This window comes from Panthera onca, chromosome B4, assembly GCF_046562875.1.
Source record: "Panthera onca isolate mPanOnc1 chromosome B4, mPanOnc1 haplotype 2, whole genome shotgun sequence".
In the NCBI taxonomy this organism is placed as follows: domain Eukaryota; kingdom Metazoa; phylum Chordata; class Mammalia; order Carnivora; family Felidae; genus Panthera; species Panthera onca.
In genome coordinates, this window is record NC_138345.1 from 60,602,068 (window position 1) to 60,616,872 (window position 14,805).

Genomic DNA, 14,805 nt, shown 5'->3' on the forward strand with positions numbered 1-14,805 from the left:
TGCACTATACTTGTAAATATGTAAATAGAGAAGGTATTTTACACAATTAGATATTTCTCAATTTATGTAGCTCTTAAATATGGGCATTTGAAAATACATATAACCATCATCTCCTATGATTTGAAATGTCAACATGGCTTTTGGATAATGTTAATAGTACAGTATTGATTGTTTAAAATATAGCAACTTGAAAAAGAAAAGTCCAGGGATTCTTTTGAATTTTGGAAAAGAATGACAGTGCCACTCAGCTGCAGTGTCGGAAAATATTAGTCCAGGTTAAAGACTGCAGTTTTGCAATCCCTTTAAGTGCTAGCAGGTGGCGCGAGTGTACCACAGAGCTTTCTGAAATCCTGATGAGTTTCTGGCATAAACTCTAAAATAATTTTTGAACATTAAAATGTTAATGTGAACATACGTTTTAAAGCAGTTATAATAATCAGCGTTGCCATGTTTTTGACTACTTCTTACATAAAAAGCTAGAACACTTAAATTTTTTAAATGGTACATTTTAAAATTTATTAGTAAACATGATAACATTGAAGGGATTTTTAAAAGGAAAAAATGATTCCATTCTCACTATCCTAATGCAAGGACAATTCATTTCTTTCTTGTACTGTATCTGTATGCATGCGTATGTACAAATATTTTCATAATTATAATGTAGATTCATTTTATGATTTTCTTATAAGTAAGTCTTATTGTTAACAGTCAGAATTATCATAAAATTTCTTATTTTATCCATCAAGCTGATAAGTTGGTTGTTGATACATGTTGTTTCCCAGGAACTGTGGTAATTTGAGCAGCCTAGGCCCAGAGAACCATTCTCTTGGGTTGATACTTAATAGTCAGTGTTTTTCCTGCATATGTTCCTTAAAAGTGTATTTTTTAAATTTATTTTCTATATTTTCTGTAGTTCAAATAAAAATTCGAAGTGTTCTTTTTTTCATTTATGTGTTGTTTCAGCAAATACACGTTATATGCTTTTTAAGTGCCAGGCTGTCGCCTAGTGGGAAAAATGGAAAAATAAATAAGCTCTTATGCTATGATGCCTTGAGGGAAGTGCAGGGTTATTGAAGCCAGAGAGAAGTGGGTGTGATTTTAAAATCTTATTTAGCTTTTTTCTTCTTCATACAGTATGGCTCTTTCTTAGTCTTAATGCTCTCCATGGAAAAACGGTCTGTGTTTTACCTCATTTAACGGTATTCTAGTGTCTAACCTATTTTCCTGTGTCAAGACTATTCATATCTTAGATATCTTCAGCCCATATCATAATTCTCTGCAAATTAAAAAGTGTGTTCATTTAGTCCAGCATTTCCCAAAAGGTGTTTTGAGGAAGACTGATTCCATGAACTGTCTGTCCTCCCTTGAAAAGTAGAATATGAAGGAAAAAAGAAAAGAAAAGAAAACCAGAATATGAGATATGAGAAAAGAGGTCAAATAAATTTGGGAATCATTACATGAGAAATTTTCATCTTGAAATTTCAAAATGCTCATTAGTGTGTTACCTCCTCTAAGAAATCCTTCTATAAAGAACCCAATTTAACTCAGCATTTCCCAAATGTATTAAACAGAAATAGCCTTTTTAAAGAAATAATTCTTAGCAGCTTCTGGGACTAGTATTAACATTTTGAGAAATGTTGAGCTGGATTATTTCAAATGTCTTGATCCTCTTGAATGCTGTATTCCAGCCTTCATGAGGTGTCTGTACCTTTTAAGATAGATGACCCTAAACTAGTTGCAGTGATACAGGTCTCATAATTACATGGTAGAAATATCTTAAAGCCCTTTTGTTTTATCCCTTTATTCCTATATTCCAGCTTAACTAACACTAATGGAGTTTAATACCGTTAGTGCTAATCATAAACTGTAATAAACTGTAATTTCATTTATTTAAGAGTCTTGTTATTGGGTTCTTTCAGGAAAGGTGCTAATGCCCAGAACTTTCAAAGAACTCCAGCTTACTCCCCCTCTCTTTTTTTTCCATGAGTAAGATTGGGCTTCTTAATGCATAATGCTTAATACTGCAGTTGTTAACCTGTATAGACAAGAGTGCAGGGTTGAGAATGTTTCTTTTTGGTTGGTTTAATGTTACTATAAATAATCTTGCTGCTGGTTTTTTTTTTTTTTTTCATTAAACAAAGTATATGAAACAACTTTTTTCAAATAACTTTTTCTTGTATTCTTAAGGTTAAACTTTCCAGTCTGAATTTAGATGATCACGCAAAGAAGAAACTTATTAAACTTGTGGGAGAGCGGTACTGCAAGACCACAGATGTGCTTACCATCAGGACAGACAGGTACAGAAAGAAGAGTTCAGCACATTGGTCAGATGGGTTTATTGTCTTCCAGTTCCCCAGCAGTCCTTTTCTTAAGAAATGACACTGCAAATCAAGGTAGCCTTTTATGTCAACTTGTATTAATGTATTAGGTCAGAGAAGTTGTCTAATTCATGTGTGTAATGTCTTCACTAGCCTGCTCTTGCCATTCTCTTTCGGTACATGGAGCGGCTTGCCTAACTGCCTCGTTGAATTATCGTTGTTATTTTTCAATCTTGATTTTAATATAGCCATATGTATAAGACTCAGTGGAGATGTTCGAAGAAAACAAAAGTATGATTTGCTAATTTAGGCTTAAACGGGTTTTACAAAGCCACAGATTTTACAGTTCAAAATTTAAATTATTAAATATGGAAATTTAATTTGCCTAGGCAGTCTTGTACATAAGCAGAATTTCAGTGAATTGCTTTCATAAAGGCAGTATTAAGTTTACCTCATATGAATTTATAAATTAGGTCATAGGGTCATCTGAGGTAAAGGATTGTTGGTATGTTTTCACAAAAGGGTTGTTTAATTTCTGTCTTATATTTGGCTGTTTCTAAAGTATGCCCAAATCTAAAGACCTGCCTTTAGAGAAAAACAAGTGGAAAGATATCTTCTCTCACTTCCTATTCCAGTTTCAAAGCATTTTAAGGTGTCGATATCAGTTAGGCTTTATATCCTGCTTCTTCGTGGTGGGAAGAAGTAGCATGACATGCACAAGTGACGGTAGCAGTGTGGGCTGGCCAGACCTTGGGAGCCCTGGTTCCACATTGTTACTGTATGGGGGAAGCACAGATTTCAATGTCAGTGATACTCTTTTTTCACTATCTTTGGAAAACGTAAAATAACGTTGAGTTTTGGGGTTATGCAACTTGAAAATACCTTTAAAATGTTACTCTTTGAAATTCCATAAGTACCTGGTAATTTTTTTCCCCTAAGTTAACAAGTGTGTCAGTGTGTCTATATGTTTTATGGTAACAACTGTTTAGAGGATTATTAAACTTAAGTATACAATAAGAGAATACCATTAAAGTCACTTGTCATAGGATGGTTTTGTTTTATATTTAAAAAAAATTAGAAGTAATGATTTTCCGTTCTATATTATTTTATTAATCTAAGAGCTAAACTTGCCCTCTCACACTTACGTAGAAGATTTACCTAATATTAGGTTATTAATTCCAATTTAAATATAACATTAGCAATACGACATCGGTTAGTGTAGGTCATTTTCTTAAAAGTTGGCTCTGGAGAAATTGAGATGAACATTTAGATTAGCATCTGTCATCAATCTATCTCTGTTTTTAAAATGAACTCTGTAGATGTGCTCACGCTATCCTGCAGACTCAGCCCTGATGTTAGGAAGGGCACTTGGATTGGACGCAATCATAGTAAAAATAGTGTAAAACTATTACCAGATACAAATAACTCCATTAATGATGAAAGCAAAGAGAAATAAAAATAAATACATACAAAATAAATCAAAATAACACTAGTTTTCAATAACCTTAGGTAACCACCAACATGGACTATTTTTGTTCTAAGAACGGAATTTTCCTAAAGGTAGGATATTCCCTAAAGATAGGGAATACCTGAATATAAGTTATCCTTTGTGTTTAGTATTTGTATATCTTGCAAATTATTGTATGTACTGAGTTTTCAAAACTTTTGCTTCCTCCCTCTCTTTCTCTTAAAGGTGCCCTTTGAAGAGACAGAATTACGATTATGCAATATATCTGCTAACAGTTTTATACCACGAGTCTTGGGTAAGTGATTGTGTGTGAATGTTTAATAATTTTGCCAGCGTGATTTATTTTATAATTTAGATGGTGTTAACCTTTCAAAACAGTCTGTGGCAAGTACTCAATTGAAGGTTTAATGAACTACTAGATAAACTAAGGAGGTATGAAATGTTATAAATAACTTCTGACATTGACAGTGAAGACCTTGAAGCAGATTATGCAGTCCATCTCAGGACCTTACAGAAATCAGATGACTAAACACCTTTAAAATTCAGTTGTGGACTTTGGTTGGAAGATTCAAAATGTTTTACTTTTTTTCTTTTGTTTGACTTTGGCTGAAAGTTATCAAAGTTACGGAATGTAATCATCTATATAATGTAAGAATTGATAATGCATCCTGCTCTTCACATAAACTGCAAAACAAAGCCCCAAACTTTGTAGAAAGGTATTTTAAATATTTATTTCAAATTTTAGTTACCACATAGCCTTTCATATATGCATTTCACTGGCATACATTAGGGGCAGTTAGAGGCAATTAATTATTTAAATAGTAGTAAAAACAGTCTTGTGTCTGACTGGATTTATTGAGTTTTAATGTAAGCATACACATATATTTATAAGGAAGGTTTTGCTCTGCTAGAGCATCAACTTACTAATTTTAAGTTGGTATATAGTATGTTTAGATAACTCTAAGTTTTAAATGCTATTTTTTTTTTTTAATTTTTTTTTAACGTTTATTTATTTTTGAGACAGAGAGAGACAGAGCACGAACGGGGGAGGGTCAGAGAGAGAGGGAGACACAGAACCTGAAACAGGCTCCAGGCTCTGAGCTCTCAGCACAGAGCCCAACGCGGGGCTTGAACTCACATACCGGGAGATCGTGACCTGAGCCAAAGTCGGACGCTTAACCGACTGAGCCACCCAGGTGCCCCTTAATGCTATTTTTTTAAAATTAAAGTAATTTTAAGTATGCATGTAATTTTTTTTTTTTTTTTTTTTTTGCTTGCCTAACATAGACATAGGTCTCAATAGCATTTTCTTTCTTTTCTTTTTTTTTTTTTTTTTTCTATCAGTAACATTTTCTATTAGGAACATTTGAAGTAATGGAGATAGCTGGAGAAAGAATCACTCTCTTTAGATACTTAAAGGATTTCTTATGAAAGAAGAGTTGGATTTGTTTTTCATGACTTTTAGAGATACAACAAGGTAGAAGTAATAGTGAAACAGACTTTAGTTCACAGAGTACAAACTTTCTAAGAGAGTCATGGAAAGATGGAGTGGGCTACTTTAATAGGTAGAAAATATTCCATCTTTTGGCTACTTAGCAGGGATATGGTGGTAAAAGGAGCACTTTCCTTGGATAGGTAGTTGCATTAGATGGCCTTTGGAATCTCCTGCCATCCTTGAGATATTGTAATTCTGTGAACACATGCAGCCATTCTCTAAACCCACAACATTTCCTTCGTATTAACAATAAAACAGTTGTAGCCCAAGAGGATACGTGGAAAATTTAAAAAAATATAAAACTTTGTTGCAAGGTTAGTAAAGAACAAAAAGCTGGTAGCTTTTGTCTTCTTTTGAGGTATTCTAATTATCATAATTCATCCGAATTTTCTAGTTCCTGGCTTCAGGAACAACATCATAATAGCAGTTAATCTCTCTTTCCTGCCAGTTGATTTTATAAATGCCTTTGGCTTGAACTAATTAAGTTCTTTTTTGAACTGGCAACAGGGTTGGATTAGCTGCAGCTCGATGGCTGCTCCTTCAAGAGTTAATCAATAAAAACCACCCAATTTTGAATCTCTTATTTTGCCAGCAGCCTGTAAAATGAATTTGCCCTAAAGGAAATGACAGGCATAAATAAATTCAGTGAAAGTTGACTTACTGGATTCTTTCTGTGGTTCCATGACATAGAATCCAAACAAGTTTGTATTCTGGATTCATGCAAGTAGCCTTTGATCTTTAACGCTAATTACTTTGATGCCAGAATAAGTAGCCACATACATCTATCCTAAACAGACAGAATTAAAGAATTTCTATATTAAACGTGGCTCTTGGTCCTTTCTAAACAAGTGCCATCAGTGAAGAAGCTTTAAGAGAATGCAGATGAGCCGTGAAATTTTGCAAAGCTGGTGGAACAGAATCTTTACTGAATTGAAATTCTTCTTTCCTTCACCAGCATGGAATTCAGACTTGAAATTGATGTTACCACCTGGTGTTTAATCAAATACTTTAGAGAGCCCCCTTTTAATCCATTTCTTTGTTTTTTTTAACTAGTTTCAGAGCATTTAATACCTAAAAAAGGTAAGCTTCTCTTAACTTTCTGGCTTTTTAATTTTTGTGTGGAAGTTACCTCTAAGAGTTGAGAGGAAAGTGGTTGGTAGTTTTATGTAGCACACAATTCAGAAACTTCTCTGAAAAGGTGTTCATCTAGACTTCAGGATAAGGAAGTTACTGTTGTGTGCTATTCAAAGTAGTTTAACTGTGGAAGTATCAAAGTAGACTTCAAAAAACGTAGACTTCCCATGCCATAGACTTCAAGCATGGAGGCTTAGCAATGAGTTAAAGGATGGTTATTGCATTGCTGGGAGGTGATAAGAGACTGTCCTGCAGTTCAGAGAAGCAAAGAGAGTTGTAGAAACTGGTTTCAGTAATTCCATATGACACATTGTTGGCATAGGAGTGAATTAAGTTTTATCCTTTGGAACTGTGCAGACCTGCTATGTGGCTGTTAATATTAATACGAAAATGAAGAAATACTTATCTTAGGATTTTGAATTCATTGATTCCCAATTTTTGTACATAGCTTACCTTTAACTTAACAGAGACTTCATATAGGTAATCAGATCTGTGTCATGTTGTATTTGAATGTTTTGAACAAGTGTCCTACTCAGCATTCTGATAGTAGCTGATAATGACAAAACTTCCTAAATTTTAACTTTGTTGCATGATATTCTTTAAACCTTCCGCAAGTAATTTGACTAGGAAGTGCTTGAATAAAGTATTTTGCAAAATGATTTGCAGAAAAGATAGACCAAGACATTGGGGGAAGAAAAAAGCACTTCTTTTAGAAAATGTAGAGATCTAAAATCAAATTCCAAGAGTTTTTAAATGTTTGGATATTTAATTACTAATAGTTCCTTTTTTAAATTAGAGGGTTTTTTTTTTTTTTTTTTGAGTTTTTGACTTACTTGGATTTCATGGTAGTCTTATTGCCAGTCAAAAATACACCTAGGTTTGTAATAAATTGATTCTGAAAAGTCGTGTAACAAAAACTTCCAAGTCAGATAATTTTACACTCAATAAGAGTTCATTTTTAAAAATTTTTTTTAACGTTTATTCATTTTTAAGAAACAGAGAACAGAGCATGAGTGGGGGAGGAGCAGAGAGAGAGGGAGACAGAATCCAAAGCAGGCTTCAGGCTCTGAGCTGTCAGCACAGAGCCCAACATGGGTCTTGAACTCTCTGATGCCAAGGTCATGACCTGAGTTATAAAGTCAGACACTCAACCGACTGAGCCACCCAGGTGCCTCAATAAGAGTTCATTTTTATGTATTTATTATTTTTTAATGTTTATTTATTTTTCAGAGCGAGAGAGAGAGAGCACAAGCAGGGGAGGGTCAGAGAGAGAAGGAGACACAGAATCTGAAACAGAGAGAGAAAGAGCACAAGCGGAGGTGGGGGGTGTGTCAGAGAGAGAGAATCTGAAGCAGGCTCCAGGTTCTGAGCTGTCAGCACAGAGCCCAACATGGGGCTTGAACCCATGAACTGGGTTAGATCATGACCTGAGCCAAAGTCGGTTGCTTAAGCAACTGAGCCACCCAGGCACCTCAGGAGTTCATGTTTAAAGGGGACCTTACTGCAAATATTTCTGATAAAATGAAGAGTCTTTTTGTAACTCCATATTCTCCATTCAGTCTGTTTGGTTTATGAGTTCACTGTGATTGCCTGTGCCCACAAACATATACATTTCCAGGTTATATTAGAGAATGCTTGAATGTTAATTATGTTGTTTACTCTTTCTTGCATTCAACAATGATCTTGTTCTTGTGTACAAGATACAGTGACAGGTATTGGTAGGACTATGAAAATGAAAGAGCCTCTGCCTAATCTAGGTACCTTTATTTCTGGAGAGAACCAGTGCCTGAAATGTCACCTGTTTCACTGGATAATGGAAGTAGGAACACAGTGCTGTGAGAGGCACTGACAAGGATTAATTCTCCCTGGAAGCTTTCCAAGAAGTCGTGACTGGTTTTGGAAGAAGAGTAGGAGTGTGCAGCAGAGAAGTAGGCAAAGGACACTGCCTTGTGGATGTAGAGAGCAGGCAGAAGTTTGGTGTGGCCAGGATGTAAGACTGACAGTGCAGAGGTAGGGGATGAGGCGAAAAAAACCAAGTCAGAGCCAGATTGTGGACTGGTTGTATAGTCTATTTACAGAGTATAGATTTGTATCCAGAGGGCAAAATGGAGCATTTTACTGGTTGTTTGAAAAAGTACCTGTTTCACTTTTTTACTGTTTTTGAAATAGTAAACCATCCATGTAGCAAATGTTAAGTGTGCTTTCATTAAAATGAACTGGTTATTGATTGATGGGCAAATGTTTACTGGTTGCCTGTTATTGCTCGGTGTTTTTGGATATGGAGGTTAATATATAAGGGGGAAACTGTCTTTTCCACTGAGGAACATTAGTAGAAACAAGTTGGTTTAGTAATAAATATTACAAAAGTGTTGGATAGTTTACAATTTAATTATTAATGTTTCTCTTTATTTCTTATATATCCTTCAAGGCTTTAATTGATATGTGCTTTGAGCCTGGTTTTTTTTTTTTTTAATTAAGATATTATTGACATAAAACGTTATATAATAGGTATATAACAATGCTTTAATACATGTATATGTGTATGTATGTACATCTATATACTACATACATATATGCTGTATATATATACATATACTGTATATACACACACACACATATATGCCATATATATATATATATATATATATATATATATATATACATACACATATATATATAGAAAGAGAGAGAGAAACAATCACCACAATATGTCTAGTTAACATTCATCACTACACACAATAGTTACAAATTTTTTTCTTCTGATGAGAACTTTTGAATTTTACTGTCTTAGCAATAGTACAGTATTATTGACTGTAGTCACCATGATGTATGTTAACATCCCCATGATTTACTTTATAAATGGAAGTTTGTACCTTTTGACCATCTTCACTCATTTTGCCCACCCCAACCTCTGGCAACCACCAATCTGTTCTGTTTCTATGAGTTCGGGTGTTTTAGAGTCCACATATAAGTGAGATCATATGGTATTTATCTTTCTCTAACTTACTTCACTTAGCATAATGCCTTCAAGGTCCATTCATGTTGTCACAAATACCAAGATTTCCTTCTTTTTTTTTATCACTGAATAATATTCCATAATGTGTGTGTATGTATATTCACACACACACACACACACACACACACACACACACACACACACACTCACCTCTTTATCCATTTAACCATCAGTGAACACTTAGGTTATTTCCATGTCTCGGCTATTGTAAATAATGTTGCAGTGAACATGAGGGTGCAGATATCTTTTCAGGTTAATGTCTCATTTTCTTTGGATAAATACCCAGAAGTGGAATTCCTGGATCTTATGGTGTTTCTGTTTTTAATTTCTTGAGGAACCTCCATACTGTTTTCCATAGTGGCTGTATCATTTTACATTCCCAGCAGTGCTCCAGGGTTCCCTTTTCTCCACATCCTTGCCAATACATGTTATTTCTTATCTTTTTGATAATAGCCATTTTAACAGGTGTGAAGTGATATCTTGTGGTTTTGATTTGCTATTTCCCTGATGATGACTGATATGGAGTGTCTTTTCATGTGTATGTTGGCCATCTGTATGTCTTTGGGAAAATGGCTATTCAGATCTTCTGCTCATTTTTAAATTGTATTGTTTGGGATTTTTTTGTTTGTGTGAGTTATGAGTTCCTTATATACTTTGGATATTAACTCATCAGGTATATTTGAGCCTCTTTGTATAACTCCTATTTTGCATAAATAGCATGTTATACTGTCTTATTTTCTATATTGGTTACTAGGCCCTTGACTATAGACAGTGTCTTAGTCCCTGTTCCATGGACAGTTTTCCATGTATGTTTTTGTTCCATGTATGTTTTGTTTTTCTAACTAATCATAAGGTCCCCATTAGCATATATAATCTTACTGTATTTTGTTTTTCAGAGTATCTAGGTCAGTGCTAGATAAAAACACTAAATGTTTAATAACAGCTGTCCATTTGGGATTTCTATAGATTTTTGAAGTAGAAGGTTTTCAACTTGAAAAGTGAGGTGACAAAGTAGCAAACTCCCTTTTTAGTAATATAAAATGTAGCATACTTGGTAGATATTAGGAATAATTAGCTTACTGGAATAGCTTAATAATGACCTATTAATAAAATTATTAATAATCAACAATCATAATTGTGCCCAGTTTGTAAGAAATATCTTTGCAACAGTTTGATGTCGTATGATTTGCGTTATGTGTAGATCAAGTTTGTTTTCCATTTGATCATGTTTATTCAGATATTTAAAAAGTATTCTTGGTGCACCTGGGTGGCTCAGTCAGTTAAGCCTCCAACTCTTGATTTTGACTTGGATTATGATTGCACACTCCAAGAGATCGAGCCCCAAGTTGGACTCTGGGCTGACTGTGCAGAGCCTGCTTGGGATTGTCTCTGTCCCTCTCTGTCCCTCCCTCTCTCGCTATCTCTCTCTCAAATGAATAAACATTTTGTTTTTATTTTTCACTGTTTTTGGAAGTTCTCTACAAATTTTGTTCTCTACAGAAGTTTATTTTCTGATGCTGATTTATATTTGACAATGTTAATATAATTCATTTTCTAGAAGAATATTGGTAACTCCTAACAAGGTGCATCTCTTTAGTGTGAAATGTATTTATGCATAAGCTTCTATGTAATCTAATTATGAATAAACTAATAATACAGTGTTTATTAAAGAAAAAATAAACACATTAATGGAATTCCCATGATCAGTCTGAGCACTTGTCGTAGACCAGTAATAATAAATAGTACTTACTTGCTACCTGTTCCTTGATTCCAGACAAATAGCACATCTGGCTTTTGTTTTATTTGTTTTATTTTTTTAATGTTTATTTTTGAGAGACAGAGAGACAAAATGTGAGTGGGGTAGGGGCAGAGAGAGAGGGAGACACAGAATCTGAAGCAGGGTCCAGGCTCCAAGCTGTCAGCACAGAGCCTGATGTGGGACTCGAACTCATGAACCACAAGATCATGACCTGACCTGAAGTTGGACGCTTAACCAACTGAGCCACCCAGGTGCCCCCTGGCCTTTGTTTTAAAAGAAATTTTTAGTGTTGCTCTGAGAGTCATCTGTGTCTCTGTCTCTGACTTTCTTTTTTACCTCCATGCTGTTCCACATGATCACCTTGGATGAAAATAAACCAAAAAGAGGGTGAGCGGTGGGAGAGGAGCTCCATTTTTAAAAAGTGCTTTAAAATACTGTCATTTTTCTTAACACAAAAGTGTTTACTGTGTCCACCCAGTTTAAATTAGTACTAACTTTGAAGATCAGGAACCAGATTTATCTATTACAACCTCTTCATTATATCAATTGAGAAATTAAGATTTAGAGGAGAGCTATGTACTTTGCTCAAGGTTACAGAGTTTATTAGCTGAAGGACTCAGATTTGAACTGCAGTTTCAAAGTTTCATATTCTTCCCATGGTATATTATTTAGTGTAGTTCATCTTTGACTTCCATTAAAAATACTGTGAAATAAGAGATGAAATCAAACCTGAACTTTAGCTGCTTGTTTACTGTCTTCTCAAACTGAACAGTTGACCATTGAAAATTTATCTCCATAACCTGTTTTCAGCTGGGGGTTGTATGAGACTCCCCTGCAAAGCTTTTTTAAACTAGAGATGTATGAACTCTGTGGAATTAAAATCTCTAGTGCAGAGACTCAGGAGGGTTTCTTCCATTTTAAAGACTCCACATGTGATTCTGATGTAAGTTCTGATTGTGAATAATTTCCCCAATCTTTGAGTCTTTCTAATAAAGAAACTAATTGGAGGGCTGGCATATCTCTTTAAAGACAATTTTTGTACATGTATCGAGTATCAGAGCTGAGGGTGGGGATCAGAATTAGAATGAGAAGGGCAAGAAAATGGAGGGATTTGTCTGTGATATAAACACAGACCTTTTTTTTCACTTGACGTGGTAGGCAGTAGGCCGCTGTTCTGGATTCTTGGGTGGGATGATGATACAATCAAGGGGACACTTCTCAGATCTCTTTGCCTTCAGGTAAGACTTCATATTATATCCATTAAAATTATTTTCTCCTCTTGATCCCTGCTGCTTCCACCCTATATAGGTCTTTCACTCTAATAGCCTTATTGATTTTCCCATCTCATTCATCTTCCAGGTTGCTGTTCGAGTAATTGCTCTAAAAAGCAAGTCTGTTGTATCATATTCCTTAATAAAATCCTTCAGTGGTTCCCTATTACCCAGGATAAAATCTAAACTACTTAGGCTGTCTATCCACAGCAGTTGGCCACCTCATTACTAGTTACTCAGGAAATGTAGGTTATGTATTCTATATCTCAGCCATAATGAACATAATATATTCTTTTATAACTTTGCACATGCTGTTCTCTCTGCTTATGATCCCTTTTTCAAATTGATCAACCTTGCAAATTCATATGAATCTTTTTTTTTTTTTAATTTTTTTTTTAACGTTTTTATTTATTTTTGAGACAGAGAGAGACAGAGCATGAACGGGGCAGGGGCAGAGAGAGAGGGAGACACAGAATCGGAAGCAGGCTCCAGGCTCTGAGCCAACAGCCCAGAGCCCGACGCGGGGCTCGAACTCACGGACCGTGAGATCGTGACCTGAGCTGAAGTCGGATGCTTAACCGACTGAGCCACCCAGGCGCCCCCATATGAATCTTTTAATACACTTCATATGTAACCTGTCTTAGAAGTTGTCTGTGCATCCTTTTTCCCTCCTCCCATTAGCATTACTCTTACTACTTTTACAGTAATTGTCCATATCCATGTCTGGCTGACCCCGTTAGACTGTGAGACCACTGAGGGCAAGGACTATACATTTCATCCATCTTCATATTCCCAACCTCTAGTACAATGTCTGGCAAAACAGCATTTGTTAAATTTTTTAAAAACCAATCTGAATTAAATTGAATTCCTTGACATATTCATCACTTAAACATTTAGCTGTGGTAACTGAAAGAATTGGCAGTATTTTTTTTTTATCCATTATGGATATTTTGCCTCTTCTTATTTTTTATGATTTTCAAATAACTTGGATTTTTTTTAATGGTTAAACTGTTTTCCCTCATATTGCACAATGCCTTACTTGTAATCATGAGAAGTGGAATATTACTATGATTCATGTCCTAGGCAAAGGGAGTTGTAAATAAGATGGTAGAAGGTGACAAATTTGTGTATTTAGTGGAACAGATATTTCTTTGCCTTCTATTACCTCAGAATATACTGACCATTGCATGAATGCAGTGTTTTTCTTTGTATTGAACTTATGCTTACAAGGGGGAGAAAAGGTAACAGGTTCCATTAAATTATTCTTTTATTCTTTATATTTTTTTTTGCCATGTCTCTCTGTTCCTTGGAACATGTTGTTCTACCACTAACAAGATTTGGGCAAATTATTTAATTGCTCTGAACTTCAGTTTTTGGTCTGTAAAACAGATAGTAATAGTACTGCCTCACAAAGAGTTGGGGTAGAAGTTAAGTGAATTCATCTATGGAAGGTGCTGACATACATAGTAAGTATTCTAAACTGAGTGTTCTATTCAGACTCGTCCCGTGCTACTTTCCTCACCTTGGCCTTCATTCAGTTCCCTGAATGCACTGAGCTCTTTCGTACCTCCAGGCCTCTGTGGAGACTGTTTTCTCTGCTGGGATGACAGTCTTTATCTGACTGGCTCCTACTCAACTCCAGGCTTCTGGCTACCCTGGCAGTTCCAGTACAGCACGGTGTGTGCCTGGCACAGTAGTTGTGCAGTAAATATTTATTGAGTGAGTGAATAATTGGGCCACTTGTGGAAAAGAGAACAGATCGTGTGGAATGGAAGGTTGCTTCCTCTAGGATGATAGTCTGAACGGGTTCTCTCACTGTAGGAAGGGAAGAAGAGAGAGCCCACATATATGTGTATGTATTATATGCACACTTATAAATTAGTTGCTAAAATTATAACTGTTTAATGGCTGAAGAATTAAAATAGGAGTCTACAGGTTAATCACACTCTTTGCCTAAATGGTGATCAGTTCAAGCTTAGTGGTGTTTTTCATTGCTGCCCAGTAATTTGAATATGCTATTATTTTTCTTTTCTTTTCTTTTCTTTTCTTTTCTTTTTTAATGTTTATTTATTTTAGAGACAGAGTGTGAGCGGGGGAGGCACAGAGAGAGAGGGAGACACAGACTCTGAAGCAGACTCCAGGCTCCGAGCTGTCAGCACAGAGACCGATGTGGGGCTTGAACTCACGAACCTTGAGATCGTGACCTGAGCTGAAGTCAAACGCTTAACCGACTGAGCCACCCAGGCGCCCCTTGAATATGCTGTTGTTTCTACTTTAAAATTAATGCACTTCAACTACACTTCAAAAAAAGAAACTCTCAAAAAAAAAAACCTCTTAAACAACC

The 14,805-nt window shown here is 35.4% G+C and overlaps 1 protein-coding gene across 3 annotated transcripts in view; it reads left to right on the top strand.

Annotated features, from left to right (window-relative positions):
* The window catches only part of MRPS35 (mitochondrial ribosomal protein S35), a 47,334-nt gene that overhangs the window by 22,676 nt on the left and 9,853 nt on the right, over positions 1–14,805 (top strand). For 2 of the 3 annotated variants that reach the window (XM_060658068.2, XM_078449980.2), the window contains exons 6-7: positions 2,188–2,297; positions 4,012–4,081. In XM_060658068.2, the coding sequence (XP_060514051.1) occupies positions 2,188–2,297; positions 4,012–4,081 (180 nt within the window). Of the gene's footprint in view, positions 1–2,187; positions 2,298–4,011; positions 4,082–12,348; positions 12,429–14,805 lie in introns of all 3 variants that reach the window. The other variant, XM_081796136.1, reaches the window with a different exon arrangement.